This window comes from Cygnus olor, chromosome 2, assembly GCF_009769625.2.
Source record: "Cygnus olor isolate bCygOlo1 chromosome 2, bCygOlo1.pri.v2, whole genome shotgun sequence".
Taxonomy (NCBI): domain Eukaryota; kingdom Metazoa; phylum Chordata; class Aves; order Anseriformes; family Anatidae; genus Cygnus; species Cygnus olor.
The window spans coordinates 8,505,456-8,532,441 of record NC_049170.1 but is presented as its reverse complement, the minus strand read 5'-3'; the positions used below and the strand labels follow the sequence as shown (position 1 = coordinate 8,532,441).

The 26,986-nt window shown below is 38.1% G+C and overlaps 1 protein-coding gene across 5 annotated transcripts in view; it reads right to left on the bottom strand.

The window, feature by feature from the left end:
• The window catches only part of DPP6 (dipeptidyl peptidase like 6), a 554,044-nt gene that overhangs the window by 111,826 nt on the left and 415,232 nt on the right, over positions 1-26,986 (bottom strand). For all 5 annotated transcript variants that reach the window (XM_040548017.1, XM_040548019.1, XM_040548016.1 and 2 more), the window contains exons 4-6: positions 25,980-26,074; positions 22,946-23,020; positions 3,748-3,800 (exon numbers count right to left, since the gene is read on the bottom strand). In XM_040548017.1, the coding sequence (XP_040403951.1) occupies positions 3,748-3,800; positions 22,946-23,020; positions 25,980-26,074 (223 nt within the window). The remainder of the gene's footprint in view (positions 1-3,747; positions 3,801-22,945; positions 23,021-25,979; positions 26,075-26,986) is intronic.

Below are 26,986 nucleotides of genomic sequence, written 5' to 3'. Positions count from 1 at the left end.
TTTTGTTTCCAGAGTTAGGTAAAAAAAAAAAAAAAAAGAAATAGTTGTAGGTTATTATTATTATTTTTCCCATTTTTTTCCCAGCACCTCACATGAGAACTACCTATTGCACATCTAAGCCTGGGGATGCAATCACAATACCTATAAATTACAATTAGCTGGCAATTACAACGCAGCAAGTGCAACTTTGGGGTTATGAGAGGAGCTTTGCAAAAATATTTGTCATACAGACAACTGTAAGCATTTACCAGCAGGTATCTGAACAGCAGCATCTTTCAGAGAAAAGAGAAGGGGTCGACGCAGAGCTGCTTGTGCCAGGGAAGAGAAGTGAGAGCAGAGGTTTGTTCCACTAGATGGCACCCGGCGCCAGGATCACATTTTTGGGTGATCAGGCGGAGAAAAAAGGACGTTGTGCAGAAAAGCTGAACTGACCCAACTCCCCTACACGCCCCGAGTGCTCAGCCCAGGAAAATGAGAACTGCAGATCTTTGCTTGCTTCCCCTCTGAAAAATGAAAATCTCGGGCTACAAACAAACAAACAAATCGATCAAACAGACAAAAAAAACAAAACAAAACAAAACAAAAAAAAAACAGAGGGCAAGTGTAGCAAAAGCTGTAGGGCTTTCTAGCTTGAATCTACTAAGAGCCTGTGAGAAGGCTGAGATTACAAAGAAGAAGAAATTAAATCTGTGCAGAGTCCCTGCAGGGTTATTTACCCTCTCTTCTACCTCGGCCTTATTTTCATTTTTAAATAAGATCCTTGGTGTGTATGTCATTGACATATACCAATCGTCCTGTAGAGAGCCAAATTGAGCTACTCCTCCTTCCACAGGGAGTTCATCTTCACAGCAGCTCTCATGGAAAAATGTTACAGTCCTGTACCCTTTATAAAATATAATTTGTCAACATATCAGCTGAGGATGTTCCCGAATTGACACATCACACTTATGGAAAGCTCTGAATGAAATGTGCAAAATGCTTGTACAAGTCCCTTTTGACTTTAGGCACAGCCTGAATCTGGAAAGTCTATGGAACATGGAAGAAAGAATTAGAAATTTCCCTCCAAAAACGAATTTATGCTGACATTAATGTCACTTTATTTAAAAAGTGATGCCACAGGTTAGATTATTTGGCTTCCTTAATAGTTAGCCCTAGCAGAGCTATCCCTCATTTTTATCAGCCCATGGAGGGCAATGATGTTGCCTGCAGATTGCAAATTTTGTTGTCACTGAAGGACCTGGGGCACCAAACTGAACTGCACCTTGTGCTGTGTCAACACGTTGGGTCCTGACCTCAATGATCTTCATCCACACCCATCCATCAGAGCAGTAATCCTGTATTAAATACGAAATATGTTAAGAGATTTTCATACCTTCATCCAATAGAGACTCTACTACCAGGTCAGTTGATGCATTGCATCACCTGTTACATCCAACATCAACCACTACACCTGCCCTTTCTCTTCTTGCACTACCCTAAAATATACCTAAAATTTATCATACCAGAAGAATGATAAACGCTCATGTACCATGGAAATGTTAATAAGCCATGCCTTCCACCACTAGCACGTGTTATGATCACCTGAAAGTTCAGTGCAATTGTTACTTTGCAATGTGGATTGCAATGCCTGTATACATACCTACATCCTCAACTGCTTTGTAAATCATAACTTTCACAACACAAAACACAGGCACCCTTCCAACTCTCCTCCTGCCAGATGCTGCCTGATCCAACATTGTGTTGTACCATGGAGACCCCAATGCCTGATACAGCTGTGTGCCTTCCAGCACCATTTCATTTTCCAAATCTTCCCCTCATAGTGGATTTGTCTCCTCTGACATTTTTCCCTCAGCTGACTGCACCATGACTAAAACAACATGAAGAGAAAGGTAAAACAGCTGAGTGTGTGATAAAATTCAGGCTGAGTTGACAAGAAGCTCATTGTCAGGGATGAAGAAAGGTTATGCAGTAGTAGCAAACTGCCTGGATCCCTGAATTGTTAATTTTTAGCATTTCTAATATACACTATGTATGATACTTCTGTCTTCACCTCTACTGTTTTTCTGGGATAAAACTGTGCTGTCTCTCAAAAGCTTTTGCTTTTAGCCACGTTTAGAGCAGATATAAAGCTTATGTGCTCATGCTGTGTGTTCAGCCTCTTGCTTGACATCCTTTCAGCCCACAAGCTAATTTCAGATATATTGGCCACAAGGATGGAGTTTTCAAAAGCGAAATAAATCCAGTAAGCAAAAATGAAGACCAGACAGAGACAGGGAAGGAAAGAGAATGAAGAAATCTGGAATGTTTCACACTGGGATGCCAGAGCATTGACATGGAAGATGGTGAGAAGTCTCCCAATTCCCATGTTCGACCTGTACATGGAAACAACTTAACCTTGAGCTCATGATTTTTTATGGTGGGTCATTCACAAAATATATGCTGTAGGGAAGCAAGATTTGTGAGCTCCAGGGCTCACAGACTTCAAAATAGATATCCCTAATACAGATTTATTTGTAGAAAGTATTTTTTCTTGATTGCTTGGTGGAAGCCAAAGAAAGTGATTTCAGCTTTTATTTTTATTATTTATTTATTTATTTATTGTGGGTGTGCAAACAAGTGTGCTGAGTGCTAGGATATCACCTGGACATAAGGGGAAACTTTCTCCCCATGATGACGAACAGGCAGTGGGACAGGGTGCCCAGCAGGGCTGTGCAGTCCATGTCCTTGTAGATTTCCAAAACCCTTCTGGATAAAGCTCTGAGCAGACTGCTTTGAGCTGGAGTTCGGACATCATGAGGTCCTTTCCAACCTGAATTTTCTGGTGATTCTATGATCACCTTGTACATTAACCAGGTAGATTTTTTTTTAATGTTGCAGGTTTTGTGAGCTGTTGCAAGGATCCCAAACATCTGCTACCTGTTTAGCCATAATGTATAGAAATGATAAACTAGTAAACAAGCTCAGTAAATACTGAAATTACATTTCAGCACAACTTACTGTTATTTTTTTTGCCATTGCTTTTAAACACTCTGCACTTACAGGAGATAGGGGGACCAAAAGGAAGAGGCATTGTGTGATAGAAATTTATTACATATTATGACTTGTAATCTTTCATGCTATATGCTTTATGTAAAGAAACATGCTCTCATTAAATTTAGAAATCCTTTGTAAAGCTTATGTGGCATTATTGTTTGTTTGCACTTACCTCACACTCTCTGAAAAGATAAACTATAAACCCAAAGGCTCATAGCTTCAGTATAATTTTGAGTATGTGTATCGAAGCAACATTGGGATCCTGGAAACAGACTATTTCTCTATCCGCTTTCAGCTGAGATGCTAGAGAGAGCATTTGTGTTAAGGGAAACTGCTGAAAGACCCAAAGCTGAAGGGTGATGCCTCAATTCTGACTAAATTTAAGTAACTAAACTCCTCTGGATAGATCCTCTGACAGCACTCTGGTGAATGGCCAACTGCATCTCTCAGCCAGACGCCAACACATCTACATTCTGGCCAAAAACTTGAAAACTGGAATATGAAATTCACGTAGTCTGGCTCTCCAGGGAAGCTGAGTACTTCTGTTTCCAGACTATGTCATCTTTTGTACAACACACAGCACAGTGCAGCTGCAGCTGATTGCCAGACCATTGTAAAGGACTGTCACAGGGAAACAATTTCTCACGATACACATTATTTTGCAGAATTCTTAATGGATGAGTTTTAAAATTAAGGTATTGAATAATTGCTTACCCATGAGGTATTTTGCTGAGGACATAATATGCCGTATATGAATGCTGATACACCTGCAAAATGAAATTAAGAAACAAAACAGAAAAAAGATTAGTAGTTGTCACCTGCATTAATAGGGCTCTTTCTCTGAAAATAAATAAATAAATAAAAAAATCTAGTATTTATGGCTAGGGAGCTATAATAAATACTTCAAAATCTGTAGTAGAAAAAAACACAACAAATAACAATAACAACAAGAAAAACACAATACATGAATTCACCTAGCACTGTTGCGTGTGCTTTTCATCTTGCACTTTATTACAGTTTGGCAAATCGTATACATCCAGATGTTCAGTGTCGTTACCATGACTACCAGGTCTTTGATTAAATTGGGGGCACACGCTGTCCACACGGGCTAAATATAGAGCAATCATTAATGAGGACACCTTGGTTAGCTGGAGACATTCTCCATCATTATAACTAGACACAACAGGGATATAACACATATTTCTCTGCTTTATTCATACATAAATAAAAAGGGAGTGACACTGGGTGATCTCAGAGTGGGTTGTAAGACCCGTGTCAGGCAGCAAATGAAACCTTATTGACTTCGGGCATAAAGCTGACCTCACATTTATTTGACCTGTTAAGTTGCTAAGTTGCATCTTCATATCAATTTTCAGTCTTTGAGCCCTGGGGAGGAGCTTGTCAGCTTGTATGGCAGGTCATCTCAGTAGGGAGACTTTATGACTTATTTTCTAAGTAGTAAATAATAATAATAATACCAGTGTCAAGGTCAGTGATTTAAGAATTAGTGGACTATTTTCCTCTAGTGACAATGCATTCCCTAATAAGGATCTGTGGTTGTCCAAGGTAAGAAACACTGTGCAACACAAGAGGCTGGACAGTAGCATGAAGGTCTAAATAAGAATGAATTTATACATATTTATATAGGCACCCACCTTTGCAATTATGCCCTGTTACTATATATATATACACATATATAAGTGTATTAAGTGTCAAATGGAATGATTTTATTTCAAATTTTAAATCTCTTGGCTTCCAGTAGCTCTCAAAAAACATTCCTTCCCAGAGGACAAAAAGAGAAACTTTCTTGAATACTTTCTTTGCAAATCAAGTTTGTCTGATACTGATTTTTTTTTTCTTAGGTACCTCTCATTTGGGACATTTTAGTTTTTTATTTTTGACTTATGTTAAGAAACCATGAGATGTCCTGGATGGCACTGCAAGCCTCAGCAGTGACCATCCCAGGCACACTGCTAGCATCACAGACAAGTAAGTATGGCTTCCTGCAAGTCACTCTCAAGGGCAAGCCTGCACAGTGGTGTCTCAGATGCTCCCATCTTTTTGGGGCTTAGTAGAGAGGCAAAGAAACACCAGGTACATCATCCTGTAGATGCTAAAACAAACTTCTCTGTTACAATTTGAATCCAAACACTAAATCTTCACATTACTTAAAAAACTCCCTGGTGAAAAATAAATAAATAAATAAATAAGAGAAAAAATCTACTGCCAGAATATAGAGGTGACAACAATGGTTTTCTCCCTATGAAATGCAGAGACTGATGACAGACGGATATGAATCCCTTCCTTTCTGCTATTCATTCATCTCCTTACAAGGATATCACCAGGTTGTATCCCAAAATCATATCCCCTTTGAGGCATGCAGATACAAAATCTCCCCTGACAAGGTCAGTCTCTGGTGTATTACGTCAGGGAAGATCTAGTAGCACAAACAAGTTCTTTTCAAGATAGCATTTATTTTAGTACACGTCCTTTTCAGATCCACCTGTTACAGATGACATCAAATAAATTACAGTTATCTCATCTACACCCAATCAGACCAAAACTCCAAGGAGCTCTTGAAGCTTAAAATGCTGAAAATGGAGACCTTGCTGAAACCCGTGGCCTTAGTTTTCATTCCAGCATTGCTGAAGTTCCTAAACTGCTAAAATTCCTTAAAGAGAATGTACTGGAGGACTACTGTCTACAGAGCTGGAAAACCATACAGGGCCATATAGTGAAATACCAGTGTGTTTTGCAAGCACTTTTGCTAAGTCCAAAGTAATTTTATAGGTATGGAAAGACAGATCTGTGTCTGTGGGTTTCTTAACATTTAATAATACATTGCTAATAAATACTGAGCAACTTTCGTCTTCAAGTATCCTAGCAGTAGGATGTAGAAAATGATCTAAATATAATAAATGTGAACTACACAAAGACTGGCCTTCAAGGTAGCAATCCACTGTATAGTCTCTTAGCAGAGGCAGAAATCAGCCCCCAGAATAAGTATGAACAGAGGGCTTCCGGACAAGGTGGAGAAATGTGGCAAGCTGGAGGGAAAAGGAACAGCCTGAGAAGTACATCTGCTGGTGTTACTTGAGATACAGAGTCCCTGCAGTCATGCTGGAGAGTTCAGAGCTGTCTTAGAGCCACTAACGGAGACTGAAGTAAATATTTATGTATTTATTTATTTATTTTGAGAGAGAGAGAGTTTCGGAGTGTGTGTGGGGAAAAAAAATAGATTTGCAGGAGTTTTAGAGAACTTCTTTATTTTCTGAACATTAGTTGTTATCCTGTCTTGGGTCTTTGGCAAACTCTCTCACATTTTTGGTGAAAAACTTTTGAGAAAGTTTGGCAAAACTTTCTCACATCAGCTGTGCCTGTAGCTTGTAGCCTTCAAAGGCTTATAGCTTGCAGAGTTCATTCACTGGAGCAATCTTTCCTCAAATAAATCTTTAAAAGTCAGTAGGTTTGCTCACATAGACAACAATAACTTGTATGAGAAAAGATTTCAGGATCAGATGTATATTATTATTTTAGTTCTTTAGCACAACAGCCGATGCAGATCAAAAATCCTTCTCACCCTTGCTATTTCAAACATGTTTGGAAAATAAACTGTGAGCAACCCCCCTAAGCAGATAGGGACCCAAGAGAAACACCATTTAATGTCTTCCTGAGAACTGAAATGGCTGCTTTCCTCTTAGATATGAAAAAAAATAAATAAATTTTTGAGATGAAAACTATGTCTGCTTAGTATCTCAACTGAAAAACTGAGTCAAATTCAGTTGTTTACCTGTCATTAGGAAAACCCCACATCAAGGAAAAGTGTAGAAAAGAGATCATCATTCTTCTGACACCCAAAGTCTCAGAGACTAGACAGTTCTTAAAGGTTCATATTCATTTCATGTAGCCTTTCTGATTTTATTTTCTTCAACAAAAATAACAGTGTTAACTCTCTGCGTTCCTCCTATCTATCCGAAGGGTGTAGTAAGAGTTTATTGCACTGATTTGATGCTCTTAAGCCTAATTTTTGGCAGCATATCAGAGGCACACACCTCCTCTCAGTAGAGAGGCACATTCAAAGGTCGCAGAGTTTTTGGCATTTTCCTCTGTAAAACCTTGTGTGCCAAGTCTTCCTGCCAACATAGGTCAGAACAGGTTTAAGACTGCTCTGAAGTGTTTTAGGTATGACCAGAATCAGGTCACAAAAACTTCCATGCCAGCTGCAATCAATGAGTGTTGTAAAAGTCATTATACCAGAAGCACATTACCAGAATGTACCAGAGGTACATTATACCAGAAGTACTCTCCCACTGGGTCTCTTACCCCAGGTCACAGCACAGATCTTTCTTACTTTCAGTCTATGTTATTCGCTGCAACATGTGCCTGGTTTTGCTGAAGTCAGAAAGGGACTAAGAGATGGCTTTATATGTTTCTGTTCAAGTCTTGTAAAGGCATTTATCTCCCTCAAATTCAGAAAAATGCAGGGCTAATTATGTATGACGAGACTTTGCTCTGAAGCCACTGACCTTGTTTTATGTAATCAACAAAGAAACGTGGACCTGACCACATGACAGCAGGAATGCAAACATTGCAGCATGTATAGCAGTAGAGCAGTGTCTCCTTTTTCCTTGCCACCAAATTCTGAAACAGCAAGTAAATTTTGATTCCTACGAGCTACAGAACTGAACTGGAAGCAATTTCTGTTCCACACCAGAGCAAAATATGGCGTGGATGGTAATGTCTCCCTGAAAGCCCTTCTATGATCTCCAAGGACACAGATCCTAGTCCATCAGAGCTTATTAAACAGAAAGCATATGTTATTGAAAAATAGAATGGATTTGGACTCATCTATTCATTGTGATTATTCATATACTTTAAATTAGAATTTATAGCTCTTGTTCATGCCCCCGAACAACTGTAGCAGTGCTTGACATAAGTCCAAAAAGACAGGCAGGCTCCTTGTGACCTCCCCACATCTCACCAGGTTTGTCACATGGGCACAACAGGACCTTCACCTTCATTAACTCCTTATTAAAAGTTTGAACCTTTCATCATTATTTTCTGTTTGACACTGCCTGTGCAACTCACAAAGCATTAGGAAGATGTTTTGGATGGAAATTAGGGATTTTTTTAGAAGGAAATTGTGAAATAGTTTCCATCATATGGCTGTGATGAAAACGATATGCTATCTGCTGAGGATATAGCACTATCATCAGAAAAAAGAAGGAAGATTTTAGTTTACAGTTCCATCTTCTGTACCAGTTTCTGTCACACTTCACGGGCTGATACCCTGCTAGCAACTGAAGTAATCTGCATTCATCGAACGGCTTCCCTTAATGTCTGTATGACAAGGTGTTGAGTCAATGGAAACAAAACACACATGCAGGCAGTAAAAACTTTCTTTTAGGATGTTTAGAAGAAAATTCCCCAACCCAGCTCAATCTTCTCATCAGCCAATAGGCTGTTCTACCAAAAAAAGCTAATTTAGTGTCTTATCTCTCAGTGTATTGAACAGTTTGCAGATCTGAGATTAAACACAAATGGACTGTCTGCCATGACTCCCCAATTATTACTTACTTGATAAATACAGGAATAAAACATATTTTGTGTCCATTTTCTAAATGGCTCCATAGAGTCATCTGGTCCTTCGTGCTGTATTATTACTTAGACTAAATTATTACCTAGAAAACTCACAAATAATCCCATAAAATTTAGAGTTTGAAAGGGAACAGCCATAGAGTAAGTTAAAATTTAAGCTGCATTATAAAGCAGTTGAAAGGCTTAATACAAAATATCTACTATTTTGTGTTTTCTTCATATTCAGTAATCAGATATTACATCCAAAAAGTCACCCCAGCATCCCCAAACAAAAGTGATCATTCCAACTAGTCATAAAAAAAAAAAAACCAAAACCACCCTGTACAATAGTTGGCTGAAGTGTGAGAACAGCAAGAAAACATTTCGACATAATTAATCATAAAGCCCTCAGTAGTTATCTGGGTAAAAGGAACTGCTTTTTATTCTGTAACAAAAAAGTATATCTCCAAATAGTAGATTCCCTCAGGTTTCTTATCAGACCCAAATTATCCTTATAATATATTCCTTTTCATGCGCTACAGTAAGATAGTAAAAATAAAGTGCAAGTGGCTGGTGAAACAGGAACTGCCAGATCCATTAAAAGGGTTTCCCACAAAGAGTCTCCAAAAAAACGTTTTCTGGACAGAGATTCTGTAGACCATTTTCTTACTTGTGCTATGAGCAGACAACCCCCAAAATTCACATATGGAATTCAGTCCAACCGAATAATCCCAAGCATGTGACATAGTTACATGCTACACCTTTCATAACAATCTTGGCACTCCATAAAACTGTAATTCATGCTGTAAAGTAAAATATGCAGGTAAAGGAAGAATTATCCCTTAATATCTGTGATATTTCACCAGATTCTGAAGGTGACAAATTAAGAGGGAAAAGAGAATAAAGTGAAGGCAGAATGCAGGACGGTTGCAACTCTATCCTGGTAAACAGCATGAGTGCTTGGTACCCCGTTATCTAATAATGGCATGAACAGGGGACAAAAAAAAAATTTCAGAGGGAAAACCACAAGCAAAGGTTAGCTACAGGCTGCATTTCTTTCTACTACATGGACGTACTATGCTCAGTAAAGGATGACCCACAGTCAAAGCTACACTGTCACACTGATTTTTCTATCGGTCCTTCATCAACGAGCAAATACTGTCTTGTTTTTCCAGGGTAATAGATGTCATTCATATAAATTTTCCATTAGAGACAAGGATAATTGTCTGACTAAAAATACTGCATTGCCATACTTCTGTATGGTATTCTGTGGAGAATCAAAGCAGGTCACTCTACCTGCTTGGAGAATTTTCTGTATTTTTGATAAAAGTTAACATCAAAGACTAAATGTGAGTCATCATTTACCTTCATCAAAATTTCTCATGATGCTATCGGTTTTATTGGGTCTGTACAACCTGAAAAGGTATGAACCATTCCGTTCAGTTGAGAATAAATCCTTCATTTCCCATAATAGTTTGAACTGACCCTCCAAAAAGGATGAAAAAACCAGTCATGTAGCTGAACAGTAACTTCTTGGTAATGCTTTGTCTAACTTCTCATCTTTCTGAGATATGTTTAGGTGAAATTACATTTTTTCTTGATTCTCCTACATATCTGTGATTTAGAGCACAAGCAGCTATCTCTGTTTGAGGCATATTTTGTGGGCAGTTAGGTAATGGTCTTTCATTTATTTATTTTTAGTTTGTGGAGACAGATTGGCCGTAAGTATTCTCCCCAGCCCAATATTTTAGCAAAGTATTACCACCATTTTATTCTTAATAACCACTCCATAGTAACCAACCTGGAATTAGACTCTCTGAAAAACCATATCTATTTCTTTTGTGTCACTGTAATGAAAAAAAAAAAAAAGGAAAGAGAAAAAATCCATACCAGTATTTTGTACCCTAAGCTCGATTGTTTGTAAGAACCTACCAAATCAATAAAGCCATATAATTTGAGGTCTTTTCAACATTCTCACCTTTCAAATTCATTGTGATACTGACCTATTTTGTTTTCATACAAGGCAGCAAACTCTCTTTTGTCTCTACATTGTGTTATCCTTTTATACTTTCCTAAGTAACGTACCTCTAATACAGTCTCATACCATGTGCCAGCTTGTTACTGCAGCCTTCTGAGGAGCACTGCCCATTTCTCTTTGTGCCTCTAATAAATTAGGAAAACCATAATGAAATGCTATCGTCAAGTGTTCCCTGTGCATCATTTCAGCTGGCAGCCAAACGACCCTCAGCTGTTCCCAAACACCCAATTTAGGATGCTCTTACCACAGGCAGATAATCAGCCCCACAAGTAAAGTGGTTGCAGCCCTGAGCAGTGTGTACCAATAGTGCTGTGCTATGCTGGGGTAGTCTGGTGAGTCAGGAAAGAGCAGAGATGGGGAAAATAGTTTTAGGCAGGAAGGGCAATTAGAAGAAGGGGTCTCAGGGCTTAATTGAGATGCAGAGCATTTGGCAACTGGTTGCCTTTGTTATAATTTTTTCTGTATTCCACGGGAATCAAATTAACATTTAGGCAAAAGGATCAAGATCTATACCTGGGGATTACATGTGCTATTGTTGAGAGAAGGGAGGAAAACATTTATTTTGGAAAGGAGAGGATCCTGACGCAGCAGCCAAAGAGTTCAACATACTTGCTCCTGGGCAAAATGATGCAGCCAACATGAAGCAACCAATGTCTCAGGGAGATGGGTCAGCGCCTCATATAACTCATATCAGTTATATCAGTATGAATAAGGGACTCCTCCACTGCTACCCAATGTCATATAAAATCAAGGACCAGAAATTGAGTATCTCCTGAACTGGGAAGAAATTTTAGCAATTGCTTTGGAAGAAGAGAATGAAATAGTCTGTACAAGGGACGGAGAGTGGGAGAACAGAATAAAAATCATCAGGAAAAATATTTGCATGACTCTATTTTTTAATTTTTTCAGCAATTCAATCCATTTTCTCTGAAACTGAAAATTAAATCACTGCAGTATGAGCCTGAAGGAGCCTGAGGCTATAAGCTCGTCCTTGGTGTGCAGAGGACGATCAGAACAGCTCTCCAGTCAGGCGGTGCTGTGGATGGCCAGCCCTCGTGCCACCCATGCTGGAGAAGCTTCCTTGGAGCAGAATCAATCTCGCAACAAGGTGACATTGGGAAAGGATTTCATATTCATGCCACAGGGTCTTGCTTTTTAGAAGCATTTTTAACACAAATTCAAGCCATTTGTAATAGGGTCATATGCTGAAAGCAACACACTCAGTTAATATGTAAATCTCTCCCACAAACATACCGGGGGGTGTGCGGGCATTAGAAGCTGATTTTCTAGTTACCATTCCAAAGGTCTCCAAACCAGCTAAACCAAAGAATTACTCCTTTACAAATAATGTCTCCTCTAGTTTGTAAGATAACCACAAAAAAAGTGTGATGGCTGCATGCGATACAGTAATAGATGGACTAGAGTGCTGTAAGGTAGTGCTGCTACTTCATGTTCAACAAACTGATTATCTATCTCAGTCGTTTCATGATAATAATTCTTTATTAAAAGATATGATTCCAAATTACACGTTTGAGAGCCTTATTCTACTGATGATGTCAAAAGAGAATTTTGATGCCAGTGTTAGGATTTATGCCTTTGTGACATGGTGAAGGTAAAGCGGATGTTCTTTTTGTTACAAATGCAGCTCCAGAATCAACTTAGGCTACAGGTATTAACATACAGCTCATGTGCCAGATCTTGCCCCTAGGAGAACGTTAATCCAATCTGCCAACTGCTGCTGCACTCTAATACAGCTCTGCCCTGCCAAGCAATTACAAAAGCCTCCTTTTGCTCCCGAGCCACCTGTCCCTCACAGCACTCCACTGGCACCAGCAGCATGAGCAAGCACTGGCTTAAAGGACGACTGTTCCGTTTTTTAATCGTAAATAAAATGGCAGCTACAAAGCACTCTGAAGCTTTTTTTGCACCAGCATTTGTGCACTTATTGCTGCTCTGTCCCAGGTTACTGGGGAGTGTCTGCAATCAAGTTATTAAGAACTGTGAGTAAGGGTTGAATAATGTGCTCAGTATGTTACTGATCTTTTATTTTTTTTAAACTTCTGTTTAAACAGCTCACCACTGTTACTCTGACAGTAGCCCAATGCAGATTCAGAAGGAAGACTAGGGGTAGCATAGATATAGTCATCCCTCCCCAAAGCAATCACAGGCTCTTGCACTTTGCAGCTTGGAGCTGCTGTCTTCACAGCTGTCTTCCTTGAGAGATGTCTCTGCCTTTGATTTCTCCAGTCATTCTTTACATTTACTCTTTTTGTATCTACAATGTCATGTATCATAAAATCAAAGAATCATAGAATCATTAAGGTTGGAAAAGACCTCCAAGATCATCTGGTGCAAACAGCCCCCTACCACCAACATCACCCACTAAACCAAGTCCCTAAGCACCATGTACCAAGACCGTTTTCCCAGACAATGGTGTCGAAAGCATGCATGGGGTATGATTCTTCTGACCAGCCCTTGGTGTCCATTTTAGCCTCAGATCTGCACCTTAGAGAACCCTAGTTACAAATGCAGCCCAGGGAAGCGAACACAGATGAGGAGTTTGCTTTGTTCACATCTACATTCACTCGATTGACTCTCACCTTGGTTGACTTTGAAAGTATAAATCAGAGGGCTGAAGGACAGCACGAGAAATCAATGCTTAATAATCAATGCTTATAATGAAGCATTAGATACTGTCTTCTTTAAATGAAATGTTTCTTGAGCTGGGCAGGCTGAATGTGGGGAGATTCTAAAATCCTCCTTTCTGTGGTGTTTACAATTCAAGTGGTGCAGCTTTGTAGCAATTATGTGAGAACCAAGCCATGAAAATGGGCTGATTGGTTAGTATACCTAATTAATTTATTCACTTTTAAATAATTCACTTTAGCAGCAGAAATCAGCTATAGAACTACAGCATATGTTCTTTTTATTAAAATTTACTCTTAGCATATCAAAATTGCTTTTTTTTACTATAGCAGTTCCGAGGGTGAATACTACAAAGAAGTTAGCACTGTCACTGAAATCTTTTGTGATGTTCATAGGCTCAGGGCACTCTTAGAATACTCAAAGAAAGGAATCCAAGACGGGAAAGATGAGACCCTCAAAAGGAGCTAGAGAGTAGAAGTGAAAGAGCACGGAAGTGGATGTGAAAGGAGAATGAAAGCCTTCAGATATATGCCAAGCACCTTGCTCTCAAAATCCTCTCTGTTCAGTGAAAGATTCCTTTTCCAGTTCCACATGATATCAAAAGACTCTGAGCTGTATCTTGATGCGTGTGTGGATCTAATTCACTGGAGGCAACATTTCTATTTTCTGAGATAAGGAAAATATCAACTGAAATCACAAAAGAGACCCCTAACAGCAGGGCATTTTGTGTGTCATCCTTGGGCCTCTGCAGACACCTTCTGAGGGGTCAAAGGACAGCGGTGATGGTGGGCATCTCTTCACAAAGTGAGGGGAAAGCAAACCAGGCAGGAAGAAACACAGAGCATCCCCCATCCCCTGCATGCCGCACATCCCTTCACAGCAATACTGATACTCTTCCACACTTGCACACAAAAATCTGAAGACTCTTGATTTTAAAGACTTGAATAATGCCCTATGATTCATTTCCCTTTCTAAGAAAGTGTAAGGTTGTGGTTTCTTTTTTTTTTTTTTTTTTTTTTTTTTTTTTGAACAAAATAGAATAAAATTGAATAGAAGATCCCAGTTTCAAATCTGGGTCGTTAGCTGCCCAAGGAGGAATGATAATTATTGGTTTTAACATAGTCCTGAAAAAAACAGAGTTCTCCAGGCAGTAAAAGAGATAAAAGGCACTTGTTCAGGGTAAACACAGAGCTGCACACTCCCTGGATTGAGGCATATAACAGCTAAAAAGGAGAACATTTGCATCAGAAGATTTGCGTTTCTGAGTACAGGAACTTCATTGGGGTGCTCTGCATAGAAAGACTTTTTTTCCAGAAGAGGGCACTAAATATATTTTCTTCATATTCCAGTGATTTAAAATAAATAAATAAATAAAAAAGAGTGGAAATCAGAAGAATTAGATTATAAACTCCTGCAGGCAGGGACTGTTTCCTATGTTTCTGTATAGACACCAGAATTAAATCTTTTCTGATTTTTTTCTTTCAAATGTCATTTGAATCAGCGCCATATTCCTATTTTGTACCTTATTCTTAACATATTTCCTTCTTTAACATTTTAAAACAACTGTCTATACCTATCACATTGCAACATAAAATGTGATTTTTATTGTTTCTGAAAAATTAGGAGGCAAAATTACACTAAGAATAGGAACTTAGCTATCATGTAATTCTGAAGCTCCTGTATGTTACAGGGAACCTAGTTTTTCACTAAGTTCTTATATATATATATATATATATAATTTATTTTTATTTTATTTTCCCTGTGATTTCTGCACAGCTGCATTTATATCATTCTTGTTAAATCATAGAAGGTTCCCCTGTGCTTTACTAAGATGGATTCCCATAGAAGTGCAAGAAAGAAAACTGTAGTGGTTCTACTCTTGACTTTCTATCTGTTTTTGATTATCAGATATTTTGACCTTGCACAATTACCTTACATATGTTTTATTCAAAAATAAATTTCAGGACTTTTTTTTCTTAAAGATGTTTTGTGACTTTTGTTAGAACATTAATCTCTATCAGTCTGTCTGTTCAAGTTAGATCATCTATACTTTCAGAAAAGGAAGTAGCATGAAAAATGTAATATTATCCAAGAAAAAAAAGAAAGTTGTTTTTGTATCATAGTGTTTTGCCCTGAGTCTTTTTATTTTCTCTTCTCTGTTTGATGAAAATCTCATTTGCTAAAGAAAATATTTACAGAGGGAGACTGCTGATAGCTGATACAGATACATAATATACCTATGTCCTCTTGCATGACAGGCTAATTATTTCTGACTTTCGATATTACTCTACTCTTCCCTGGACCTGTGGATTTGCTTTTCAGTTCACTGATGTATATCTGTGTCTGTGAATAAATGTAGGATACAGTTTGTTGGCCTCTGCTACATGACCAAGACTGTCTGGCTTAGTTTGAAGTATTATTTCCTGCTCAGTCACATCTGTGCAATTTGTATTGAAGTCTCCCATCACAAACCAAGAGGCTTAAAATTTAGTCCTAACTCCATTTATGTATATTGTTGGAAGAGCAGCAAGAGTTTAATCCTTTGTTTTCAGTAGGACAAAGTTAAAGCTCTAATTACAGGCATGGCAGAGCAGCTGAAGTCAGAATACTCAAGTTTTAGTGCTCTCCATTCCTTGCAGTTAGTATATTGTTCCAATAATCACATTAAACAACAGTGCTTAGAATAGAGACACAGTAAGAAACTGAGATTTGGTGCATTTTTATTGAACCCCTGCTATACAGGGAGCGTGCATTAACAAAACTGGAATGTTTGGGGTTGGGGATTGTACCTGTTGGGCAGAGCTTTGCCTGTAATTTATGGCAAACATCATATCATATATTATAGAAGCATTTAGATGATCATTTCGTATGTAACAACTTCCAGCTGAAAATACCCTCCAATAACGGGGAAAGACAGCTAAAAAACTGGGATCCCAATGTGGTTTAGTTTTGTGCTCCAGGAAAGGACTGCAAGGCCACAAGTAACTATGATGTCTATCCACAATAATCACAGGGACCCCACCAAGTCCTTCAGTGTTGAGACAATTCTGCTCCTCCAACACCTGCTGAAGACATGATGCTGTGGTGAGCACCCAGTCCTATATTTAAGTGGTGAAAACATTTTTATTTCCCCCTGGATAAAAAACACAGGAATCCTTCACCCACCCAATGTCTCTTTCACAATTACAGTCTCTTAATTTAAACTGGGATCCACTTATCCCAACTGTGCAAGGAACTCAACTACAAAAATGTTCCTGCAGCTCATGTATGAGTGCCCAACCACAATCTACCGCCTTGTTTTAGCTGGAATTCTTTTCTTTAATTAAACTAAGCCACATCAAAGCAGAAGGACTGTTTGTTAGAGCAAAGAACCATTTAGACTACATAAAGGAGCACATTTTCTGCTGGAGTTTGCAGGGATTTGAAACAAACCATGAGGCTCCTCCAAAATAAATTTTAAAAGGAATAGGTTTGACCTGTTCTTCCTCTGTGTTAGTCCAAAATTGGTGCTAACATTACTAACATGAAATGTTCTAGTTAAAGGGTTAAACTTGCCACTAATAGGTGCTTCACTGTCCTGTGCCTGCATCCAAAAATTTCTATTCCAAACACACTATGTATGAGAAATTGGAAAGAGCGATCACCAGTGAACAGTAAGAACAAATATTCCCACCACCTGTTAGCATGTTTACTCAATTAAAATGGCTATCCACCCTCCCATAGTGAGAATTTTTAATTTTTGAAGTATGTGCGGCAGAAAAAAGGATTCTTGATTGCAAGGGTTCTGCAGCTGAAAGCACAAATGAGGACACCTGAGCAGACACTGTTTGCGCAATTCCCTAATAGAGTTTTGAAAACCCATAAATCCCTCCAGAGTTGTGTGGCAAACTTCCCTGTCTCCTTCTGCCACAGTAGACATCAAATATTAATTAGGCTGAACCAATTACTGATACCAACATACAACAGAACTCAGTACATCACTATGGCTGACAGAGATACTGCTACTTCTGCCTGAACAGAGATGCAAGCCTAGGAAAATCTCCCAGTTGCTCAGATTTTGTTTATTACCAGCTGTGGTTTATATAATCCAAGGTGACTGTGAAGAGTAGATGCCCCAGGTGGGCTGCAGTTGTCTAGCTCTGATGGTGCCAAAAAGTGAATGGAAGTGTAGAAACAGTCCTGAATCAACCTTCTCTGATGCCTTTGAAAATTTGCTTTTGTCTATCTTATTGCTATTCAGCCCACATTGAAAATGCCAGAGTAGTGAATTTATTCATGGTGGGTTTGAGATTTGAAAAGATAAGCAGTCTGTCACAAAGGTTATTTTAAAAAGAGTGGATTCATAATCAAAAAAAAAAAATCACAACACATTCTACTTTTAAAATAAATGATTGCCACTAGACTTTCTCAAATAATAGCAACTACTTCGGCTTCAAATACAAAGTAAACTGTTACCCAGAAAATTAACCTCATCTGTGTTCTTGGTACTTTCTTGTTAATACAATACTTCTGGACACACAAGTCTTAGCTTTTGTTATGTAAATGGAACTGGAGCACTTCTTATCATTATCACTACAAACAGGATAAAAAGTATATTATTAAACAAAGGTATTTACTCTGCTAATCTTGACTATTGAAATAATGTGCCTCAAAACAGGACCTAAGACTGTAAGGTGATTCAGAAAACAGAAGGACCTCACTTTCTCCCCTGGCTCTCCGGAATCACCTGGCTAAAAACTCCTGTAGGCATGATCATAAAAATGGTGCAATTTCAGAAGTTATGAGAATTTCACTGAAATATTAACTATTACCTCAAAGATACGAGGAATGTCTATTCTATAGGAAGCAATTGAAGATGTTATTTTTAAGAAAAATACCCAAGATTTAGCAAATCATAATAGATTCGATGAGTCTATGTGGTTCCATATGGATGAGTCTATGTGGTTCAAGTGCTCCACTTGAAAATTTTACTGGTTTACAAGAGCCAAAAATTAAACAAATCACTGAAATGGGTAACTTGATTTTATGGAACAAATATCCTTACTTTTTTCACTTTACTATACATTATCACTGTTCCTGAAAACAAAGTTGGGTGGGAATGCAAAAAAGGAAAATTAAAATATATTTATTGCCACCAAAAGAAAACAGGTTTATTCAAAACTATTTCTAGCACTGGTAAATCTGTTTCAATTAAGTAATAAATAACATAGCTAAAATATTAGCAGTATTACTTATAATAACTATGACAGTGTCTAATTTTCAGAGGCATATTTATCATAATAATAGTGTTCACCTAGTTCAAAAGGATGTTATGAGAATTCATTAATATTTATACCCATTAGTGTTTTGGAGATAACAAGCATTATATTATCTTAATTTTTACATGCCTAATTAAAGCAGTTATGAGGTTGTAATTGGAGCCACAAGCGCAAAACCTGTTCATTCTACATAACAACCAGACTTGGACAAATAGTAAAAAAATACAACAACAGTAATGATAGGCTGCTTTGGAAAAATAACCCCTTTCTAGTTCATTCATGCTTCAACACACTGTCCAGCATTTGGAGTGGGCCTTCTGAGGCCTCCTTGATGCCACTTCTCCAGCTTCTCAGTTGCTCTCTCCAAACCCGTGCAAATTCTATAGCCCAAGAAAAGACCTCTTTAATGAAACAAAACTCAGTTGTTGCTTAAATCCCTATTGGGATTTTATGCTTCTAGCTCGGAAGCCACTGAGGTTTCTGCCTCTAGCTCAGGAAGGCCACAATGAACTCTCAAGCTCTCTGTCTGAAGCATTAACCAAAACACACCACAAACAACCATTTGTAAAACATCGTGACATCTATGGCAACAAGCAGGATGGAAAGAAGTACTAAAGTCACCACAGAAACTACTTAAAAAAAAAAAAAAAGTATTTGGACCTCCTTTAATTACAATGATGATTAATTCTTTGCAGCTTTCAGCATTATAAAAATTCATTAATTTAACTACAAAATAGGTAATAGGGTCTGTTGTATCAGCTATAAAAGTCTCTAAGCCCTAATTGTTGTTCAGAAGACTTAACAGTTTGGTCCGTATTAATCAGCCAGGATTTCCTGTATGTAATTGCTCTTAACTAGCTCACACACAGTAATGAACTGGTAAATTGGAAAAGAAGAAACAAAGCTTTAAGAAGAATTGGACCACTTTATATCCTCTCTTGCATTACAATGACAGCTATTCATAATAAAGGCAATTAAATATTCTCTATTTAATGTCTAGCCACGTCACTCAAGGAAATCACTTTTCTTCTCATTTACTTTCCTCTGCTTCTTCTATCACCATTACACAAACTCCTCTATTCGACTACCACAGTAATCTACCCAAGCCCATAGTTTTTTTTTTTAATCCTTGTTATTGTAACCCCTCAACTCTCCAAGTCACAGAAAGTCAGCTTTGGCTGAACCTTGATTTGCCTGAGTTTTGGGGTTATTGAGGTCTAAGGGTGAGAGTTCCATACACGTGTTTCAGTGAAGGACAATCTGAAATTGAAGTTTCCCTATAGGGGTATTTATCCCCCAGTTCTTTCCCAAAACTTCACTCTGCTGTTTCACTTGCAGGCTGGAGCTTTCTTTAGTATGAGGAAATAAAAACAGACAAACAATAGAAATGTTACAAAAATATTTTAAAGACAAAGAAGCCTGGCATCTTCTCTATGACCTTTCTAGAGAAAAAAACGTACCTTCTAAGGTGGGAAAAGCTCCCTATTAGCACAAAGCTTATGCAGAATATTACTGCCTGAAAGACTAAAGTTCTGGAAATAGAAGCACTACACAAATGAGTTCAGAAGGAAAGCTGGCAGCCTGACTGGCCATGCTGCACCCACAGCAGCCCCACAACTGCCTGCCAGGCTTTGTGGGAGAAATATATATAAGGAGCACACTTTAATTCATCAACCTCCAAGGTGATGAAGTGATACAACAGGAAAACACACACCGTTTGCCTCAATATCTTTGCAGAACGTGTCTGCCTGTTCAGGGCTGTAATGTGTGCGTCAGTGCCTTCACCCAGACCCACCACTGAGCAGAGATGTTCCTGTGCAAATAAACAGCAAAACGCTAGCAGAAAGCCATTACTTCCATGAAATTACTTTGTTTGTAGTGTTTTTCTTAAAAATAACTCCCCTCATTTTAGTGACACATGATGCTTTTCTATTTTGATTTTCACTCCTAGCAGGTATTAAGAATGGAGGTTGAATCCATTTATATTATAATTCTGATAAATGATTACCTCATATGATATATATTAAGATACTATACACATATGTAAATGCAGCACAAGTGTATTGTGTAAAAATAATGAAAACATCTACTCTCGGAAACATTTAAAAGTAGCACATTACACCTTTAACTGGCAAAAAAAAAAAAAGCAATACATTCTGACACCTATAAAAAACATACACAATAGGTTCAAGAAATTTCTTTTTTTTGACTGCATGTGTAGAATTAAACTTTAAACAAACATCTTTTGACAACTTATTTCCTGAAATTTCCTTTTGACTTTGCAACAAGGACAACTGCCCAAGGCTTTGCTAATCAATTTCTTGCATTGCTGAAAACAGTGTAATTTGAATTTTGGCCAAGAATACAGTTTCAGAGATAGAAAATATGAAAAACTAACTAACGCTCACTTATTTGTAGCCACAGTCTGTATATCAAGGGAGAAGAGAGCTGAATAAGTAATTTAGCAGTTATTGCCACTTTAATAAACAAAATGCTACCCAGCATGGCTTAAGGATGCAATACTCAGGAGTGAATCTTACTATCCCTCTATTGGTATACTTTTTTCAAAAACAAAGTTTATATCTTTTATAAACATGGATCTTAAAGAAAAAGAAAAAAAAAAGTTTTTTTAAGTTTAATTTTGTTTCAGAAAACCATTTCAGGAACTCTTGGTATCATAATCTCATATATGAATCTTTGAGCAATATGCAGTGCTCTCTTACACTGAATATGCATCTAGTCATGTCCTGATATCTTCCCAGAGGTTCCATTTCCAGCTTTCCACCTTGGGTTTTCCTTTCTGGAGGAAGAGTTGGTGTGGGGAAGGTAGCAACAGGCAGGTGTGTGCTGCTCCTCTCCTCTCCTCTCCTCTCCTCTCCTCTCCTCTCCTCTCCTCTCCTCTCCTCTCCTCTCCTCTCCTCTCCTCTCCTCTCCTCTCCTCTCCTCTCCTCTCCTCTCCTCTCCTCTCCTCTCCTCTCCTCTCCTCTCCTCTCCTCTCCTCTCCTCTCCTCTCCTCTCCTCTCCTCTCCTCTCCTCCCTGGAACCTTCAGCACTGCAAACCCCATGTTTCGTCTGCCTCCCAAAAACACCAATCTGCAAGCACTGAGATGTGGCCAGGGACGTGGAAGAAATGCATCCAGCTCTTTCCATTCCCATCCTCCACCTCCTCCCCTGCCTGCCTCAGGCATTTCTCTGCATGTTGAGTGTGAAGTCTGGGCTGCAAAATCCCCAGTGGTGGAAAAAGGTTGGAGTATTTAGGTTTAACTTAATATTTCCACATCCAACTCTTTTGAGAAATCTGTTAATCTCTGGGGAAGTGACATTGCACCAGCAAAGATCTCCCCTTACCCACCCCTCCAAAAAAAAAAAAAAAAAAAGCCTTTATGAATTATCCCTAAAGTTTCCAACACAGTTTTATCTGACCTTTTTCTAGCACCAGGCATGGTTCTCCTGACTTTTACACTGTGAGTCAGGAATAACTCCAAAGATGACAGCAGAGAAATCAGATGAGCAAGAGCCACAAACTCTGCTACCTCAAGGACCAACAAATTTCCCTTGGTTAGCAGCCCAAACTAGATCTATTGTATAGAAAAGGACTTGCAGTTGCTAGTGAATTACTTATTTTCATTTTGAGGAATTGGTGCGATCCTAAATTATGGAAACAAAATGTATGGAGCTTATAGTTTATCCAAGTAGTACAGCATAGCCATCATTCAAACTTTTCAGATCGTATACCAGAAAAAAATTAAAAGAAAGTAAATATTATTCATGCCCAAGAACTGCTTCCCCTGTGTCTGGTTCTTTGGGCATTTAAAAATGACTCGTTACACTTTTCTCTTTTGAAGTTTGGTAAAAAAAAATCACTCTAATCTAAAACTTAGAAGTAACCCAGTGGTGATTTCTTACAAATGATTTATACCAAAACCTCTGAAGAAAAGGATTTATAATGAAAGTGATAGCTCAACCCTAACTGCAGCACTGGGAACGGTGACACCATAATTAATGTATTATTTCAGTTGTGGGAGACACTGACAGTTGCTTTTTGTTCTTGGGAAGAAATTTATAGTGTGACTGAAAAAGGCACCATGGAAAAAAAATTACACAGAAGAGGAATAGAAATCCTTGTAGCAAAGACATGTCCTTACAATCCCCCTCCCAAAGCCTATAAAATTCTGTCAATGACACTATTTCCTCTATGCTGTAATTTATACCTTTCTTCTCTACTAGATGGCAGTGTGACATGCTTTCAGAATATTCAAGTGAGGGGTTTTCTTTCTTTGTTTCATTGGAAGCAATTAATTTAAAATAGTATCTTATTGGCATAGAATTGGAAAAAAAAAAAAAAAAAGTCCACCACTAGTTGTGTATTCTGAAATCAAATCTATTTACTTACTGGTTCAACATTAAAAGCAAAAAGTGCATATTCCCGGTCAGGTGACACTTCATATCGAATAGCCTTTAAGGAGACCTAGAAAATAAATCAGATATTAAAATAAATAAATGAATATATTTTTTTTATCCATTTTCAAGCCAATAACATCTAGAACTAATTATTATGACCATCTTTCTAAAGATGAAGAATATTGTCAGAATAAGTGTCTTGAAAACTAACATTTTGCATCTCTGTTCAAAAAACAGATGTGTTATTTGGACAAATATATGGTCCCATAAGAAAAGGTATAACTACACTGTGCCCCAGACCAGGCAGCTAGCTCAGGCAGAATTTTCCTTACAAATCTACTGCACAGTGTTTGGTAGGCAGCAGTATTGGGAAATTGTGATAAATAACTGCTTATTCATTCTTTCTCATTCCCCACAGTCACTGGCCAAAGAGCTGGAGGTAACAAAGTAAATACCTTCAGGAGCAAATTATTAGTAAAGGGACACCATTGCCTGTACCAGTTAAGACCCTGGGGAATCCTATCCTGTTTTCCCCAGTCAAGAAAGTCTTTAAGATGCTGTGGTGATCAGCTTTCCTGGTGTACCCTGATCTGGGCTCTGCAAAAAGCTGCACTGTGAGTCTTGCTATCAAGAAAAGAAGATAAAATATCTCAGACTTGTCAGGAATTTCATTTTCTCTGCTGCATTTATTATTTGTATAGTGTAGACGTCCTTTTTCCTTTCCCAGTGTTCTTTAATACACAGTGCCAACATACATGGCACCAATGTCAAAGACAGGTGCCACTGACACACCACTCATCCACTGCCTGTTAAGTCTTATCCCCTCACCTAACAAACTGGGTGCAAGTCATTGAGAGGTTCTCTGGTTGCAGAATGGGAGGGGGAATTTGGGCTTCAGGGAGATGCACAGTATCCCATGAAGAGAGACCTCCCGATATTCAGCTGGGCTGCAGGTGGTATGAGGTGGGACAATATTCAAAGGTAGAGGGGATAGAGAGACCACCATAGTTCGGGATGGAGGGATGTCAGCATGAAGGCAGATTTTGTTTACTGATATGTTACTGACATGAAGAAAGGAAAACAGTCCAAGGTAGCAGAAGTTATTCTGATCCATGAGTGGGAAGGAAGAGGACAAAGGCAATGTGACTGAATGAGGTGTAACGGTGGCTCTTGTACTGGGACTTTTTGGGTGAACATGGAGGTGATGTTCTGCAGATTTGTTTATCTAAAGCAGGCAGCAGGGAGGTCACGGCAAGAAAATGTAGAATTGTCTCATAACACTGTGCTTTTCTTATGAATGGTAAAAATTAAAGATCAGAGGAATAAACAGAGGACAAATGGAATTAGCCTGACTTCAGTAGACCTTGACATTAATGGAAGTCAGCTTATTCTTTTACCAATAGAACAGTGAAAACACTCTTCACACAGAAAATATTATACACAACAGATACAAGAATAATCATTACGTGAAACCAGGGAAAGTGAGAGATCAACAGATGCTGGTTCAAACCAATATATCATTCTGACTAGTTATATATGTATGAAACTGACTTGTTATATATCTATGAAAAGAGGATATATTTTTCAACACTGAGCTGCACTGGCCCTACTGGCCCTAGGTTAGTGGCACTTCAAGTCATGCCCCTTTAGGTTGACACAACTGTCAAAAAGAAAAAAGAAAAAAAAATCAGAACAAGAACAGTAGGATTGAAAGGAAATGGGTTATGCTCTGGTAAACCAACAAACACACAAACAAAAAGCAAAAGATGGCTTGTGTGATGTAGCAAAGGATGAAGGTTAAATGGCAGCATGTGAAGTTTAAGGTTGGGTCTTGCAGTACTAATTCAGTGAGGAATTTATTGTTTCATTAAAAAAGATATATGAGTAAAAGATATATATACATATATATAAGACAAATACTGTACTCTAGTTTTGTACAAGTTGTATACTAAATTTTACTGCAAAATAAAGTCAATCTGGAATCTTGTTTTAAGTTTTCTTTGAATTTACTTTTATTTTTTGAAACTAAGCCACGCCTACAGTTTCTAAAGCTGTTTTCTTCTGCAGCTTTTGGGTTGTTACTATAAATCTGTTAGCCATTTTCTACTTTTGGAGTTTTGCAAAGATATTGCATGAAAAAACAAACAAAAACAAACAAAAAACAACAACAAAAACCAAAACCAATGACCAAACAAACAAACAAAAAATCAAACAGCAAAGCAACAAACAAACAAACAAACTCTCAAGTTGACCAAAACCTTAGGCAGGCATTGCATTAGCAGTAATTTTACCAGGACAAGATTTATATTTCATTATTGGAGCAACCATAAGTGTATTTTGTCTCAGGAATCAGCTTTTTAATGAAATATTGAAAACACTCTGACATTTAATGTACTATCTTCTTACAAAAAGCTGGCTTCATCAGCTAAAAAAAAAAAACAATTCTTCAAAACACTTTCATTATTATAAGTGATATCCTGTTTTAGTTGTTAATTTATTTTCTTTTAATTCATTTTGGTAACAGCTTACTAATTTATTTCCCCAGTGAATTCTTAGTGTTTCTATCATATACAAACCACTATGATTCATCAACAGTATTCTTTAACACCACAGAAATCACATTTCAAACATCAGGCAAGAAAAAATATCAAACTCACATGTTAAAAAATAAGTGTTTGCATAGAGTAATGCGGAGAATACTACAAACTGACAGTAAATATATCAGTTGTCTTTTGTATTAGGCATGCAAAGACCAGGATTACATATCTTTCAATTACATGATATGCAAGACTAGCTTCAAATATCTATATGATACTTTCCAGTAGTATGAAAGAAACTGAGATTGCAAAATAATAATGAGATCTGGAGTTGAATTTCAAGTTCTCTCTTGTTGCTTAGCCCATAGTATTACCAGCGTATTGCTTCTCCTTGACAATACATGAAGTTGAAACCCAAGTCATTTTCTGCTTTACTGATCCAACTGCAAGAAAACTGAAATTCTGCTACTTATTATAGGAAATACTTACAATTTTTTTGTTTTCTATTAATACTGTTGAATTGTTAGTTTCAACATTCCTCAGAATCACTGTGCCATTCTGGTTTCTATAAATGAATTCATTATCTGCAAGGAGGAAAAGAAAAGATCATTAAAGTCCGAAATTGTCTGTTTATGTAGAACCTGACAATGGAGTTGAACCAAATGAACCGCTGGGAGCCTTCCTGTAAAGAACACAGATTTTTGTTTTAATGCAGCCATTTCTGTGACATTAAGGTGGCTTCCAGGGTAGCCATCAAACAACACGGTTAGTGCTCATCACCTGTTTCTTCTACCATACTTTCCCAGAGCTGAATGCAGGCAGGTGCCCTGTTTTGACTGTACATTCACAGACAGTTCTGCTGTTAGTGTAGAAAAACAAGGTAAGAAAAAATTCCTAACACTTAGGGTTTCTGAGATCCTTAATCTCTGTGGAAGTTTGTTGGGCCAGATGCCTAGGAAGTTCCTGAAAGTTAAAGGCAACTCACCTTTTAATACAGCAGATTTTTAATCCTATATTGAACAGATCTTCCAACTCTGCCTTTTGTTCTGCTTACTAATATCACAAGGTGATGCATGAGAAGAAATTGCTATTTCCACATGCTACAAGACAAATCACCTTGCCCACGTTGCACTTTGGGTTATCCCAGCACTCATGACATCTGGACAAGGGCAAGAACCCCCTGCAGCAGGTGCTGCACAGACAGGAGAGAACCACCAGCATTCAAAGCTCCAAACCTACTTGAGAGAAAGGCTGGGGCAAATGCATGAAAGAGATTCCAAATGAGAGTTGGGTGGCAGGTCAAAGGTTCAGAATGAAAAAACATTACAACAGTAGAGGGCTGTGACCTTGTCAGATATCATAAACTGAAGTTCGAGCATGATCAGTGCTTGCATGCACTGCCCCCCAGATAAAAGATAAAAACAAAGTCACACACACGCGGCCATTAAAAGATTCAACACTGTTTCTTGACACAGCAGTAGGCTTACTGCTTTTTT